At 41.2% G+C, this 15,174-nt stretch overlaps 1 protein-coding gene across 1 annotated transcript in view; it reads right to left on the bottom strand.

Moving 5' to 3' along the window:
* NBEAL1 (neurobeachin like 1) overlaps positions 1 to 15,174 on the bottom strand; it is a 2,263,075-nt gene that overhangs the window by 607,908 nt on the left and 1,639,993 nt on the right. The window contains exon 44 of the mRNA XM_044075407.1: positions 9,156 to 9,296. Within this exon, the coding sequence (XP_043931342.1) occupies positions 9,156 to 9,296 (141 nt within the window). The remainder of the gene's footprint in view (positions 1 to 9,155; positions 9,297 to 15,174) is intronic.

Here is a 15,174-nt window from a genome sequence, read left to right as displayed (position 1 = left end):
TACTCAAGGGAATAGCCATCAGACTCTGTTACACTGAGGCTGGTAATGTATGTAATGACAAAAACAGTATTTTTGCAGTTGTTTTGTAAAAATATATGCAATGAAGGAAAACAGTACTTAGTTGCTTGTACTGGAAATACAGTAAAAGGACTGGGCACTGCAACATGGCCATTAATTTAGGGATAAGTGAGCTGTGCATGTAACTAGTAAGCCATACTGCAGCAATGGTAATGCTATTACCTCTGCTTAATGTATACTATCCGAAATGCTACACTTGATATATGGCTGAGTAGAAAATACGCAACAGATTGTTTAGGTTTTGAGAGAAACCAACAAATGGATGGATATACTATCAGGAAGTTTGTCAGTGTGTGCTGCATATTTTCTATCTCTGAGATTTTTTTTTCTGGTTCTGTAAGTGCACAGCTTTGTCCCACCTGTTTTTACTGCCTGGAGGCTTGTTTTATAAGATACTCCCTGTCATTTCTGGACCTGAGTTAGAAGTTCCCCAATGCACAATGATGAGCAGTACATATGCAGCAAAATGAGAAGCTGTCTCTGCCAACATTTGTAACTTGCCTTGAGCGCTATAGTGTTTTTCCTAACCTGTCCAGTTGTGGTTATCACCTATCATAGGTTCATAGGTTAGTACTAAGCTAACTGCCCTTGCGAGCCATTTTAAGCCTAGCCAATTATCCCTTGTGAGACTCAAACCATGCACCTTGTGTTTATAAGGCAAACACCTTAACCATTAGGCCACACTCCCATGGGAAACCAATACAACTCCCAGGAGGCCGTATAGTATGAAGATTTTTTTTTTTTAATTAGCTCATGGAAGTCACTGCATTATCTCATGCTTATGAGTGCTACAAGTTTTTTTTTTTCATTTTGCTGGGGGGAGGGGGGGGGGCCGACTCAGCTACATTAAAGGAGGACTACAATTCACATGTGCACACATATCCAAACAACAGAGCTAGGAATTGTGCAGACATATTCACAGGTTGACACAGTGATTAGCAAATCCGAATGGATTGATCACTAGTGACATAAAAGAATACACTGTTTGGAAAAGAAGTGAATGAGGCTGCTATTAATCTGCAGAAGCATTTACTCAGCTGAATATACATTGAGGGCAAAGAATATTGTGCATCAGTTACTCTGTAGCTGAATGCGTTAGGAAGTCACATACTTGAAAAGTAAATGTTATTGTGTAATTTGAAATGCAATGAAGGGAATGGGACAATATACCAAACATTTGACTAATGAATAAGTGCCAACAAGTAAAATGACAAACTTGTATATGTATATGTACATGTTCAGTAGCTAAATTCACATGGGGATTAACAAGTGCAGAATACAGTCAGCTATGGGATGTAGAGGAATGACACCTTGACTACAGCCAGCTCTGAGATGTACAGGAATAAAGCCCTGACTACACTGCATGTATTAAAGGTTCTGATGCCTGTTGGTACTGGCAAGGTGGCAGGGAGGATGGGAATGAGTGGTCACTGTCAACTTGCATATCCTGGGAGGGAGTCCGTTCTGGCTTCCTACATGGGTAACACCTAGTGGTAACATTAGGTATTTATACAACTGACTTCAAGTCTAATGAGCCCACACTGTTGTGTGCAAGTCAGTAACCTGAGGGGAATTCAGCATGCAGAGGCACACTTCTGCATTGAGGGCAACTAAAGTGAAGCTTTGAATGCTCAGAAGAGAGACTGCAGGGAGAGAGTATGTAAAGCCCAGGATCAGCAAGTTGGCCCGCACCCTAACACCCAACTCTTGCCACATTTAGGCAAGCTCACATTGGATTCCTAGGCAGGAAAGAAAGTACAGTTGTGAACACTTACCATAAATGTAGATCTTCGAATGTATTCACAGTTGCAGTCATCACCTGTGGGTTACCCCTGCTGTGGTAGCCCTCGGCTGGCCCGAATACCAGAGTCAATGTTTTTGTACTCCGGCTGCTGTCACCTGTAGTCTGATGTCAGGTAGTCAGTGCTATAAAGCAAGGCAGCCAACGTCATTACTTAAGTTTTTCTTGCCCTAACCAATCAGAAGCACAAAGGAAAAGAGAGACGTGTTCCTGATGGCTAAAAGCCACCTTGGGAAGCTTGTGCCCCCCTAAGGGAATATGTTAAATGTGGTATGGAGGGAGGGAAACCAAGACTGCAACAGTGAATACACTTGAACATCTACATTTATGGTAAGTGTACACAACTGTTGTATGTTCTTCATGTTTCACTGCTGCAGTCATCACCTGTGGGAGGATTCCCAAAGCTGAGGAAAAGGGTGTAAAGTTAGGTTGAGTCCTAGGTATAGGTCAGGAGGCCCTGCAGAATTGCAGAGGCAAACTCTGCCCTAGACTTAGAAAAGAGAGGTAGGTGGTAATGCTTTGTAAAGGCATGGACAGAGGTCCAGGTGGCTGATTTCCAAGATGTCCCTGGTAGTTACTCCTCTAAGGAAGGCAGTGGAAGTGGAGGTTGCCCCTAGTAGAGTGGGTATGGACAGACTTAGGGATGGGTTTCCCATGTAGTCTGTAGCAAAAATGGATACAGTGTGAAATCCATTTGTAAATGGTTTGGAAATGGACTTCCCATCTGCCCCTGGGGCAAAGCCTACAAGAAGCTGGTCTGTTTTTCTGAATGGCTTAATATGGTCCAGAGAGTATCTGAGTTGTCTGTGCATGTCTAGTGAGTGTAGAATTCTTTCCCCCTTGTTTTGAGGGTTGGTAAAGAAGGTGGGAAGGTGTATGGCCTGGTTAAGGGTCACATCAGATACCACCTTGGGCATAAAGGAGGGGTTACTCCTCAGGGAGACTCTGTCTGCATGGAAAATTATGAAGGGCTCGAAAGCCGTGAGAGCTTGAAGTTCCGAGACCCTTCTGGCTGAGGTGATAGCTAGTAGGAAGGCAGTCTTCCAAGAGAGGTATTTCAATTCTGTTGAACAGGCAGGTTCGAAAAGAGGCAAGGTTAGTTTCTCTAACACAATTCAGGTCCCAGGGTGGTGTCGGAGGCCTCCTGGCAGGCCTGATATTAGAAGCCTCTCTGAGTAATTGCTTAATCAAAGGATGAGAGAAGAGCAGTGGGTCTGAATCATAATGGGCAGAGATGGCAGAGGCATGAATTTTAATACAGGAGAAAGACAGGTCACTATTGAGCAACTCTGCTAGGTAATCCAGGATGACAGGGATGGAAGGTTGGGAGGTACTGCCCCCTTTTGATTGTTTCCAGTAGCAGAATCTTTTCCATTTTCCTGCATATGATTTTCTTGTGCTGGGCCTTCTGGCGTCTGTGATGATGTCCAGGACCTGTTTGCTTAGCAGGGACTCCTTGCTAGTTTTTAGTGTATAAGCCATGCTGAAAGTTTGAGAGTCTGTAGGTCTGGATGCAGTAACTTCCCCATCTCCTGGGTCAAGACGTCTGACATAAGGAGAAGTATCTTTGAGAGATGTAAGGTCAGACTGCGGAACAAGGGGTACCAATGCTGTCTGGGCCAATCTGGAGCAATGAGGATGGCATTTGGTCTCTCCTCTTATTTTGATCAGAACCTTGGGAATAAGGGACAGAAGAGGGTATGTATACACAAAGAGGGAGCTCCAGGGGAAGGTCAAGGCATCCACCTTCCATGCTAGGAGGTGATACTCCCTGGTACAGAACTTATACAGCTGGTGGTTGAGGTGTGAGGCAAAGAGGTCCACTTCTGGGGTCCCCCACTCCTGGGTGATCTGCAGAAAGATTTCTCTGTGGAGCTGCCATTCGTGGGGGTCCAGTAAGTTTCTGCTTAGGTGGTCCGCCAGTGTGTTGTTGATCCCTGGTAAGTATTGGGCAATTAGGTGCAGCCCCATGGAGGTGGCTGTAAGCCAGAGACTCATGGCTAACCCACACAGGAAGTAAGACTGGGTGCCCCCCTGCTTGTTGATGTGCCACATTACTGTGGTGTTGTCTGTTTTTATAAGGAGGACCCCTGGCCTGAGATGGGGTTGGAAGGAAGTCAGAGCCTTTTGCACTGCCATCATTTTTTTCTGGTTGATGTGCAAGTGAAGTTGCTGGGCATTCCAAAGGCATTGGGTACACCTGCCTGCTAGGTGGGCACCCCAAGCAATGTCTGAGGCATCGGTGGTGATGGTCTGGCTGAAAGGGTGGGGGATGAAGGGAAGACCCTTGTTCATGGCACAGGCCTCTGCCCACCAGAGAAATTTGGCCCTTACACGAGGGATCAGAGGGAGAGTGGTCTCTAGTGACTGAGACTGCTGATGCCAAAGGTTTTTTTTAAGTACCACTGAAGTTTTCTCATGTGAAGCCTGGTGAGAGGGATGAGAAGGATGCAAGATGCCATGTATTCCAGGGCTTGCAGGAACTTCCTCGCAGTGAGGTGACTTCTGGAAGCCAGCTGGGTGAAGTAGAGAGGCAGGAAGCTCTGCTTTTCTGAGGACAGGTAGGCCAGTTGGGTTGCTGTGCCTAGCACAGCTCCCAGGAAAACAATTTTTCTGGTGGGGTTTTGCTTTGATTTTTTCTCGTTGATGGCGAACCCTAGGGAAGTTAGGAGTGATTTGACAAACAGAAGGCCCTGGAGCAACTTTTCTTTGCTGTCTGCCTGAATGAGGCACTTAGGGTTAATCTGTATATTTCTCTGTCTGCAGAATGCTATAGCCGGGGCCAAGCATTTGGTGAATACTCTGGGAGCAGTCGATAAGCCAAAGGGCAGTGCAGAAAACTGAAAGCGTTGATAGCCTGCTCTGAAGTGCAGGAATTTTCTGCACAATTCCCTAATGGGGATGTGGAGGTAGGCATATTTTAGGTCTAGTGTCACAAGCCAAGCATTTTGTGAGAGCATAGGCAGGAGCTGCTGCAAGGTTAGCATTTTGAATCTGGGGACCACCAAGGAGGTGTTCAGTTTGGATAGATCCAGGATGGGGTGCCAAGTGCCCTCTTTTCTGGGAACAAGGAACAGTCTGGAGTAAAAACCTTTTCCTGCTTGATCTGGAGGGACAGGTTCTACTGCCCCCTGTGATATTAGAGTTTGGACCTGTTTAAATGCCTCTGCCCATTGGTTTGGGGGGGAGGTCTGGGTACCCTCTTGGAACAGGGAGTTTGCTGAAGTAGAATCTGTATCCCTGAGAAATTATTTTTAAGACCCATTGGTCCTTGGTTATAGAGACCCAATTGTCCTTAAAGAGGGTGATCCTTCCTCCTAGTTTTTGATGAGTGAAATGAGGGTAGAGGGGGGAGGAAGAATCCTTGTGAATGCTTGCCATAGAAGCTTGGCTTAGAACTCCCTGCCTTAGAGACGGAAGTGGTCCATTGTTTGCTTCTTTGCTGGCCCTGGGATAGGGGCCTGGATGGCATGTCCCTGCAGGGCTTACCTTGGCCCTGTCTGCTAGGTGCAGGGAGGGCACAGTGCTTACAGGGAAAGTTCCTGCTGAATCTGGGAGGTTGAACTTGAAAGAAATCTTTTACTGTTTGCATAGATTTTGCTTTGTCTTCCATCTTTTTAAGCACCTCTTCTTCTTTTTCCCCCAAAAAAGCATTCCTTATCTAGGGGTGCATAAATAAGTTTAGACTTGACATGATCAGGGAGAGGTAGTTCCTTCAGCCATGCATGTCTTCTAATAACAGATCCGGTCACTGCTGCCCTGGCAGAGGTTTCTACAGGCGTCATATCCACAATATAATGAGTGTATGGCCACTTGACAAGTAGAGTGTAGTAATTCTGTCAGCTCTTTTGAGGTGGCACCATCAGGAGAGGTAGCAGACTTCTGTTTTAGTTGTTCCAAAGTGTGCTGTTGATATTTTAACACATGGAACTGAAAACTGAGTGCTCTGATAGCTAAGGTTGCAGAGGTGTATACTTTCTTACCCCATCTGTCCAGAGCTCTGGAGTCTTTGTCAGAAGGAAGAGGATTCTTGGCAGAACTAGTCTTAGCTCCTTTGGGTCCCTGTGTAATGACCTCAGGGTCTGCAGCAGGATTCCTATACAGGTATTTGTGAGAATCCGGTACTATGTAGTACCTGACAGGTTTAGTTGGAGCAGGAGGCAGGGCATCAGGGGTTAAGCTGAATTCATGGGAAATAGCATCCACCACTTCCAAAATAGGTGGGATGGCCCAGGGTCTGTACTGAGGCAGGTCTAGAAACTCTCTAGGTCATTTCTTTGACTGTGGGAAGTCTTGAGATTCCCACTGAAAATGTTCCCTGAGGGAGTGAAGGGTCTCCCCAAAGGAGAGGTCCTCTGGAGGGGAGGCAGAAGGGATGGATTCCTCTGCATCTGAATCTTCATAAACAGTTAAGGAATGTTGTTCCTCTTCAAAAGCAGAATAATCAGATTCCTCAGACTCTTGGTCTGTCAATTTCTGGAGAAGAATGCCTTTTCCTTTTTAGAGTGGGGGCCTAAGTACCTCGGATAAGGGAGATGAGATCCTCCGCCATTTTAAGCATTTGAGCTTGGGGTGGGGGAGCAGTAGCAAGATGGTGGCTAGAAGCAGATTTCCTAGGAGTGGCCTGGCTACTAGGCCTGGGAGAATCCGTCAGTCTCTGAGAAGCAGTAGTCGGATGCGAAGACGTTATTTTTTGTCTAGAATCGGTAGTGCAAAAGGCCTCCAAAGAAGTCGGTGTCTGTGTCGCGGCTCTGGATCCAACCAAGATAGAGACAGCCAAAGGCTCAGAAGACTAAGTGGATTTCTCTGCAGCATACTGGATTCCGAAAGGGTCTCGGCAGAGCTCGGCAGAGGCCTGCGTTGGAAGCGAGTTGGGCATCAGGGACTGCGAAAGTGCCTCACTGAATTCCAGAGAACTGACTACTTGCTTAGCGGTAGCACTGTCGGAAGGCTTAGCCTTTTGTGGCCTGTCTCAATCTTTATCTCTACGTTTTTTCGGAATGTCGACAGATTGTTGGCTGACAGACACCATTTTGGAATTTGAAGACTGAACACAAAAATAATTGTCTACAAAAAGAGATCTATGGTGAATGGTTCTTCATTAAAGAGGGCACAGAACCAGGGACATTGTTTTCTGGGCCTAAACAAGTGATACAGTAAGAATGAAAGTTTCGGTGTGGGATCTGCTTTCCACAGGTGAGACGATTGTTAACTTTTTCAGACATCGGTTAGAGCAAGAAAAAAGGGTCCCCAAAGGGGTACTTAGCTTTATATGTTTTCTGCTGAAATTCAACTTCTGGTAGCGACCGACCGGCACTCGTGCAAACTGCTTCTGCTATGGGCTCCACGGCAAGAAAGACTGATGTAATGATGTTGGCTGCCTTGCTTTATAGCACTGATGACCTGACGTCAGACTACAGGCGACGATAGCCGGGACACAAAAACATTGACTCTGGTATTCAGGCTGGCCAAGGGCTACCACAGCAGGGATAATCCACAGGTGATGACTGCAACAGTGAAACACGAAGAACATCTGATTCTTACCTCACTTGGAATTCACAGCTCTTGAGAATGCAGAACAAATGGGCGATTACATGGAAGTACAGGAGACATTGGGCTTGGTCCTGCTGAAAGTGCAGCTTAAAAAAAAAAAGGTCAGAATACTTTATATTCTGTAACTAGATAAGCAGCAATCAAAGAAATTTGACAAACAGCTGGATATGTAGTGAATGGATAAGGATGAATGCGAATTGAGGGGAAACAGTAATGTTACCTGATTCTGTTAATTCACAGCCAGGGGAGAATTACAGGGAATTTTGGAACTTGTGTACACAGTGGCTGAATACTGCAATACAATATTTTTGGTGGAAGTTTTCTACTTAAATCTTCCCATCCAGCTATCAACATAACATAAAACCTTGAATATACAAGTACTGTACACCGGCAACTAACACACTGTATGGGGAAAACATACTCTAACTAGGAACACATGGAAAGGAAAGAACTTTTTTTTTAATGTTTTTTTCTGGTACTATCCATGCAACTATCTACCCCATTTTCTGTTACCTCCCCCACAGTTTTCTTAGTATTAACAGAAAACAGCAGAAGACACAATGGAATCTGAGAACACTCCATTACCTGTTAGGGATAAAGGGCAAACATTTATCCTATGTTTGTCACATGGTAATCTGTTTGTATGATAAAGATGGCAAAAGGTTATTTATTTATTTAATTTATTTATTTCCTTATTCACTTTTCATCTGTTTGCTTAGTGAGATGGTCTATCCTAATGCATTTTCAGGCAAAAAGTTGGCCAGCAGCTCAAGGATATATGGACAATTTAGTGCAGTCAGTCAACAAAGCATACTTAGAAAAGTAGGAGGAAACTGGAATATCTGGAGAAAACACATACAAACATGGGGAGGAATATGCAATCTCCATATAAACAGTAACTGGATGTTAAGACTGAGCCCCATACTCTGCAACTGTGAAGCAGAGATCTGAAACACTCAGCCTCAGTACTGCCAATAGAGACAGCAAGTGTAATCTGGACAACTACTGAATACAAGGATAAAAACTGGGAGGAAATCTACTAATTACATGCTACTCTTTGGATAGTGTAAATACATTATTATGCAAAAGAATACACATGTGAAAAAGGAATCACATCTTTACAGAGGAGTGTGTAGATAAGGGACACTAATTAGTTGCATATCTGTTCACAGGACAATTTCACTAAGGGTGAAAAGGGATTCTTGGCATTACAAAATCATACGTTGCTGTTATGCAGTTGGATATAAAGTAAAGTGTTAGTTGCTTGTTACTGTACATTTGGATTTGTGGAGAAAAGAACTGTGATGTGAATTAATCTGCTTCTCTACCGCTGGATATGTAGTGTTCAACAGCCCTTTATGTGTGTGTGTGTGTGTGTGTGTGTGTGTGTGTGTATATATATATATATATATATATATATATATATATATATATATATATACACATACACACAGAACAGATATATATATATATATATATATATATATACATACATACATACATACAGAACAGATCACTAGATACTGATCTAAAGTTCAATGTACTGCGTTAAAGTAAAGAGTAATGTTTAACTTGGACATAAAATGGGGTGGTTTATGTTGATCATTAATTGGATACATAGAAGGAAGGCATACCTTTTTAGTAAGTACTTGCTCTAATACATAAAAGGATTCTGTACTGTTCTCGTATTCTGAGCTTGGATGAAGGGAAAAGCCTTACAAACCTGTTACTTTGCAGCTGGATGTGTAGTGTGGTGAAAGGTTCGACTCGTATCATGTAGTGCATTACACCAGCAGCATTTGAGTAATGGGTCCCATAATGGAATTTCTCAGCACAACCATCAGTTTCTTCAAAACTTTCATACCTGCAAAACATTATCAGGAACAATGTTGGCTAAATTACTCTGAAGTTTATCTGCACAAAAAAGCAACACATTATTTAATACAGAATAAATAGCAATGGAGTTGCATTTCATTACCTAAGACAATTCAAATTAGGCACTCTAAATGGCAGAATGCCAACATTCATATTCAAAACACTTGTGATGGTCTATGAATTAAAGATCACTGATATTTTATTTAACACTGTCAATGGAGTTTGACCACTTTTTTTTTCTTTTTTTTACTTTACTAATTTTTGTTAATAAGAGTAAAAAATGACTCTGTTTCTGTTATGACATAGTACAAAGCCAGTTCCATGCTGCACTGGGATAAAGCCTTGCGACCTAGCCAATCTGGGATCAGCTAACAACCTATGCGCTGAAGTATCCAAGGGGCAGAGAAGGGTGGAAATAAACTAGCTCACCATGCTGATGGAAATGAGGGAGCTCAGTCCATTGCAAGACTGACACCGGTCAGAAGTCAATCAACACAAGGCAACAGGAAGGGTTAGGATATCCACTCACCAAACAGCATACACACAACTATATGTGGAATGGTCAAATAACCAGAAATTGGCAATAGAGAGCTCAAGTGCATCAGGGATGCTCTGGAGACCAGGGAGATGGACAAGCAGAAACCCTTAATGGCCAGGGTGATGACCTCCTACAATCAGCTCTGGACAAAACTAGAACAGATGGGTATGACTGGTACTAGGCTACTGATGACTCCCAGACAATAGTGGGCTGAAAAGAGAAGTGGAGCCGAGCAGCTTGCATTATCATATATGCTGGTCGTGCTTGTAATAGGATTTTTTATTATGTTCTAACTGGGCAGAGCTAATGAAGTCACATGCATCACCCCCCACCCCCCACCATACTCAAAGCCAATTTTCCCTGTGATGATGGCACTACCCCCATCAGCAGAGATGTGTCCCTGTCACAGGCAGGAATCCCAGAAGTCTCAGAAGGGGTGAGCTGGCAAAGCTACACCTTCCCAACCCTCCCTGGCTCTTCAAGCACTACAGCTGCTAGTCAATCTCAGGTCATACAGGTCAAAGTCCGGGCTCGATATTTCTCGGATTCTGCAGTGTAATTTTCCTGAATCAGCAAATAATTTGCATTTTTTTTCCAATTTGTTATACTTCAAAATAGCAGGATATTGGCTGCCATGCTGGCAAGATTTACTTTCTACCATGAATATTCCCAAAATGCCTTTTGCATCACGATATAATTAGAAAGGCTATGTCCACCATTAATGTGGACTTACCTCTTCTTTCACTTACACTGGGAGAACTGCGTCTTCCTAATTACTTGAATGTGCCTGGCAAAACTGTCATTTTTTTCCATTTCAATGCCAGTCCAATTCTTTTTGTGGTCATATACTTAAACACTCTTTCAAGTACATTTGAATGTCATGCACATATAAATACATACATATGCATATACATACATACGCAGACACCTACAGATGGACAATAAATGTGAAAACACATTTAATAGAAAAGGTATCATATTGCCATATACAGAAATCCCTGGAGTACAAAATATACAATTAACTTTCACCACAAATCAAAACTCTCCATGACATATAGGTACTTAGACTTTCTGGAGCGACAGTATCAAATAGTATGTGTGTGTGTGTGTGTGTGTGTGTGTGTGTTTTCTTCCAACATTTTCTTCACAGATTGCACTATATAATGTGATAAACCACCACTTTCTCAAAATTAAAAATTTTAAAGGAACAAAAATTCCAAACTATTTTAAAATATACAGTTGTACTATTCAGCTTACTATGTGATGGGTTTCTGAACTGTAAACATATCAGACATGCATGTTTAACACAGGAAAACACAGTTTCAGTGCAGCAGGTAGAACTCTGCATAAATTGCACTCCCTCCCTTACTATTTCAAATCAAGATCTGCAACTTTCCAAAAACAGGTAACTTATATGCAAACATATTAATGCAATTCTTTCAAACTCTATAGATCTTCGAGTTAGAATTAAGTGATGGGGTGGAGGGATAAAGGATCACCCACACCAGGGATGAAAGAGGGATGCCTGACACCCACAGTGAACAACATAATTTTATATGCAAGTATTTTACTTTTTCTGTCTTCACTATTTAAGTAAAATGGACATCCACATAGTGACTTGCGATCATGTGGGGGTTTTGGTAAAATGTGTTTCATTTCTGCAGCTGGAAGCTGAACTAGAACCTTGTAGAAGAAAGTAAAGGGAAGAAGATTAGACATCAAGTACGGCACAGGACAAAGAAAAATGGGCAAACATGAAATTTGTAGAGAAGTATGTTTCAGAGAAGTGCATGTTTAACATGAATAATTGTGAAGCTGTGGAATTATATTCAAGAATGACAAGTTGCCAGACCAGCTCGTTGACAAGACAATGACACCTCTGCAATCAACTTAAAAAACAGTGACCACAAGTTAAGAGAAACCCAAGAAATGTAAACAGTACTCTGAAACATAAAAAGAAAAAAAATTGTAAGGGGAGGACTTACACATACATAATGTAGGGGTTCACTCCTGCTATCTATCTATATAATATATATATATATATATATATATATATATATATATATATATATAATGTGTGTGTACACACACACAAACACACAGATATACATAGACATATAACCATCCATCAGAAATGAAAATCAAAACATCGAACGGCAAGTGAATGACAACAATTTGATCATCAGCCAATCAAAAAAAACACTGTAAAGCATGTTTTTCCCAGGGGACCATGCCCCCTGTACCCCCTCATACCCCTGCTGATTATATACATCAAGTCCAAGGTCACACAATTTTATACAAAAACAAAGCTCGTACATTTGATCATGTATATATATATATATATATATATATATATATATATATATATATATATATATATATATATATATATATATATATATATATATATATATATATATATATATATATATATATATATATATATATATATATATATATATATATATATATATATATATATATATATATATATATATATATATATACACACACACACACACACACATATGCCTTCTGTGCGGAGTCTGGATATCCTCCCTGCAGTCACTGTGGGTTTCCTCCAACATTCCAAAGACATGCAATAGGTGGACTGGACACACTAAAATGGCCGCAGGTGAAAGTGTATGCGCGAGTGAGTGGTAAGAATGAACTACCATGGCAGCGCTAGCCACCCGCCGGTATAAACCTTGGCTCCAGATGACTGTCACTGTTGAAGTGACACCCTGACTCCATGTGCAAAATGGGAAAAGGGGTTGAGGATGGATGGATGGAAGTATATATATATATATATATATATATATATATATATATACACACATACATACACACAAACATATATATATATATATATATATATATATATATGTGTATATACACACACAAACATATATATATATATATATATATATATATACACACACACACACACACACACACACACACACACACACACACATATATTTATACACATGATTCCCCTTAATTTGGGCCCAACTACTCCACCTTACTAATACCTGCTAACTTTTACCCTGCACTTAATCTCAAATCCCAACCCTACACCGACTTTAGAAAGACCCTTCCCATAACACTAACCCTACACATGACATCTCAAGTAGAGAAGACATATAAAACCTTCACACACATATAATACAAGTATTACCTAACTTAACCCTTACCTAAGCCTAAATAAAGTCTCACAAACCCACCCACCCACAGATGTCAAACACTGGTGCTTTGCAAACAAGACTGGCTCTAGCAGACCCACAATGATGGAGCAGTACATAACACACCACCTCCAATAAATACATCTTTTACCATAACAAGTAAAATTATAGATTTATAAAGCACTTCATCACAATGAAACTGTCCCTGGGAGCTAATGAAGAAAGCTATTCCATTCATATGGTACGAGAAGTAACAAGTCACTACAGATATTGAAAAAGGGGTAAAGTTTAGGCATAGTGACATATTCTGAAAAAGAGTCCCAACATTTTTTAGAAGTGGATGCAAGGTCAGTGGATTAGGAGCAATACTAAGCTAAGTACAAGAGATGCATCACACAGCTGTACTTTATGGAAACAGATGACCTGTCTGAAGTAGACAAAATCTGCATTCAAACTGAGAAAGGCTCTGACCACTGTTTGGGGATATAAATATTGGCAAATACTCATTTCTGAGAAAGAATTTACATTAATCTAAGATTACAAAGTTCAGCTAAAGACTATGTTAATTAGAAACATTTCTGACAACAATGTTACTAAATCTGACAGCATTGTGAACACAATTTCAGTGAAAGAGAAACCAAATAAATTACTCATCCAATCTGAAGGGCAGTAAAACTAAAAATAACCAAACTGCATTGAAAGAACATAATACAAAATCAAAACTTAACACAGTATAAGGTGAAACTTTGCTTCTGCAGGAGAGGTCTCCATGTGCACACCTTTTACTATCAAAACTTCAACAGTTTCTCCACTCCTCTGTTACCCAGTAATGCTGCAATACTAAAGTAACAATATCACTCTACCAGTAAATTACTGAAACAAAGTTATTTTGAAGAGTTCAGATCAGTAATAATACATTTTCTTTTACTACTTCACAATAAGTTTTCGCACCAAACATCGAATATATTTCCTATACACTAAACAATGATCCAAATGAATCACATTCACAGACTTGACACCTTTTATACCAGGAGAGACAGAGAAAGACAGAAAAAATTAATTAACGTAACTTGAAAGACTACTGCAGTAAAGACACCTAAAAATTAAATTAAGTGTAAGGATTCACATACAAAGGAACTGAATATATATAAAAAGTGCAAGAGAATACCAGGATACTCAAGAATTGTCCAGAAACAGCACATTAAACCTATTTGGAGTCTATAAGAACATAGCTGAACTCACAGAACATGTTAAGATACTATTTGTTATGTCAAATAAACACTGTACATGCCAGCTCAATGGCATACACATTTAACATCCCAATGGTGACCCATGTAACTCAGTACTGACTCAGGTTCTGGAACAGTTGGTGAAACAGGAGCCAATCCAGTCAATTTCTGGAGAGAGAGTTGTACAACATGCAGAATGAAGGACCGGGGGATGAACATATGGCACCAGTCAAGCTGCATCAAAGCTCTACATCTATTCACATTTACATAAACGGATAATGACAAGAAGGAATGAAGTGGGTCAAGCACCTTAGCCATTAGGGAAGGGGTTACACCCAGTATAGGGAAAACCAAAGCCTGTCACAAACAACTGTCCCACAGGCAACTGACTTTCACTCCTTGCTGGACTAAAGTCAAGGCTGGTGACAAGGTGCTCACACTATGGGGAGGGATGTTCTCCTCCTGTAAGGGATACAGAATGCTACAACACAGGCAAGGAAATTAGGGATGAATGGTATTCGGTGAGATCTATAGAAAAAGCATATGAAAAAAAAAACACAAAACAACAGTTTCTATACTAGTGTTAAGTCTGAAAGGAACTATGGATTGACTTCAGCTTTGATTTTTATGGGTCTACGTGCAACAAACTGTTAGCTATCTCAGATAACTCAGGATTCTCTGGAATTTTACATTCTTATTTGCTGTGGAGCCTTCTGTTTTGGGTCTGCATGTCCTCCTTGTGGCACAAAGGTTTTAGCCAAGGGCTCTAGATTCTTCCTTCATCCCAAAGATGTGCCACAGGTAAAATTGAGATCTTAAAACTGCCAGTAGGTGAGGATGCTGTGTATGAATAAGCAAGCACGTGTGTCTTGTCTTGTGCCCGAGTGATAAGGATTAAACAAGCAATGAATGAAT

This window comes from Protopterus annectens, chromosome 6.part1, assembly GCF_019279795.1.
Source record: "Protopterus annectens isolate FY-2018-M chromosome 6.part1, PAN1.0, whole genome shotgun sequence".
Lineage (NCBI taxonomy): Eukaryota > Metazoa > Chordata > Ceratodontiformes > Protopteridae > Protopterus > Protopterus annectens.
The sequence above is the reverse complement of the archived record's forward strand: the minus strand, read 5'-3'. Positions and strand labels throughout refer to the sequence as shown.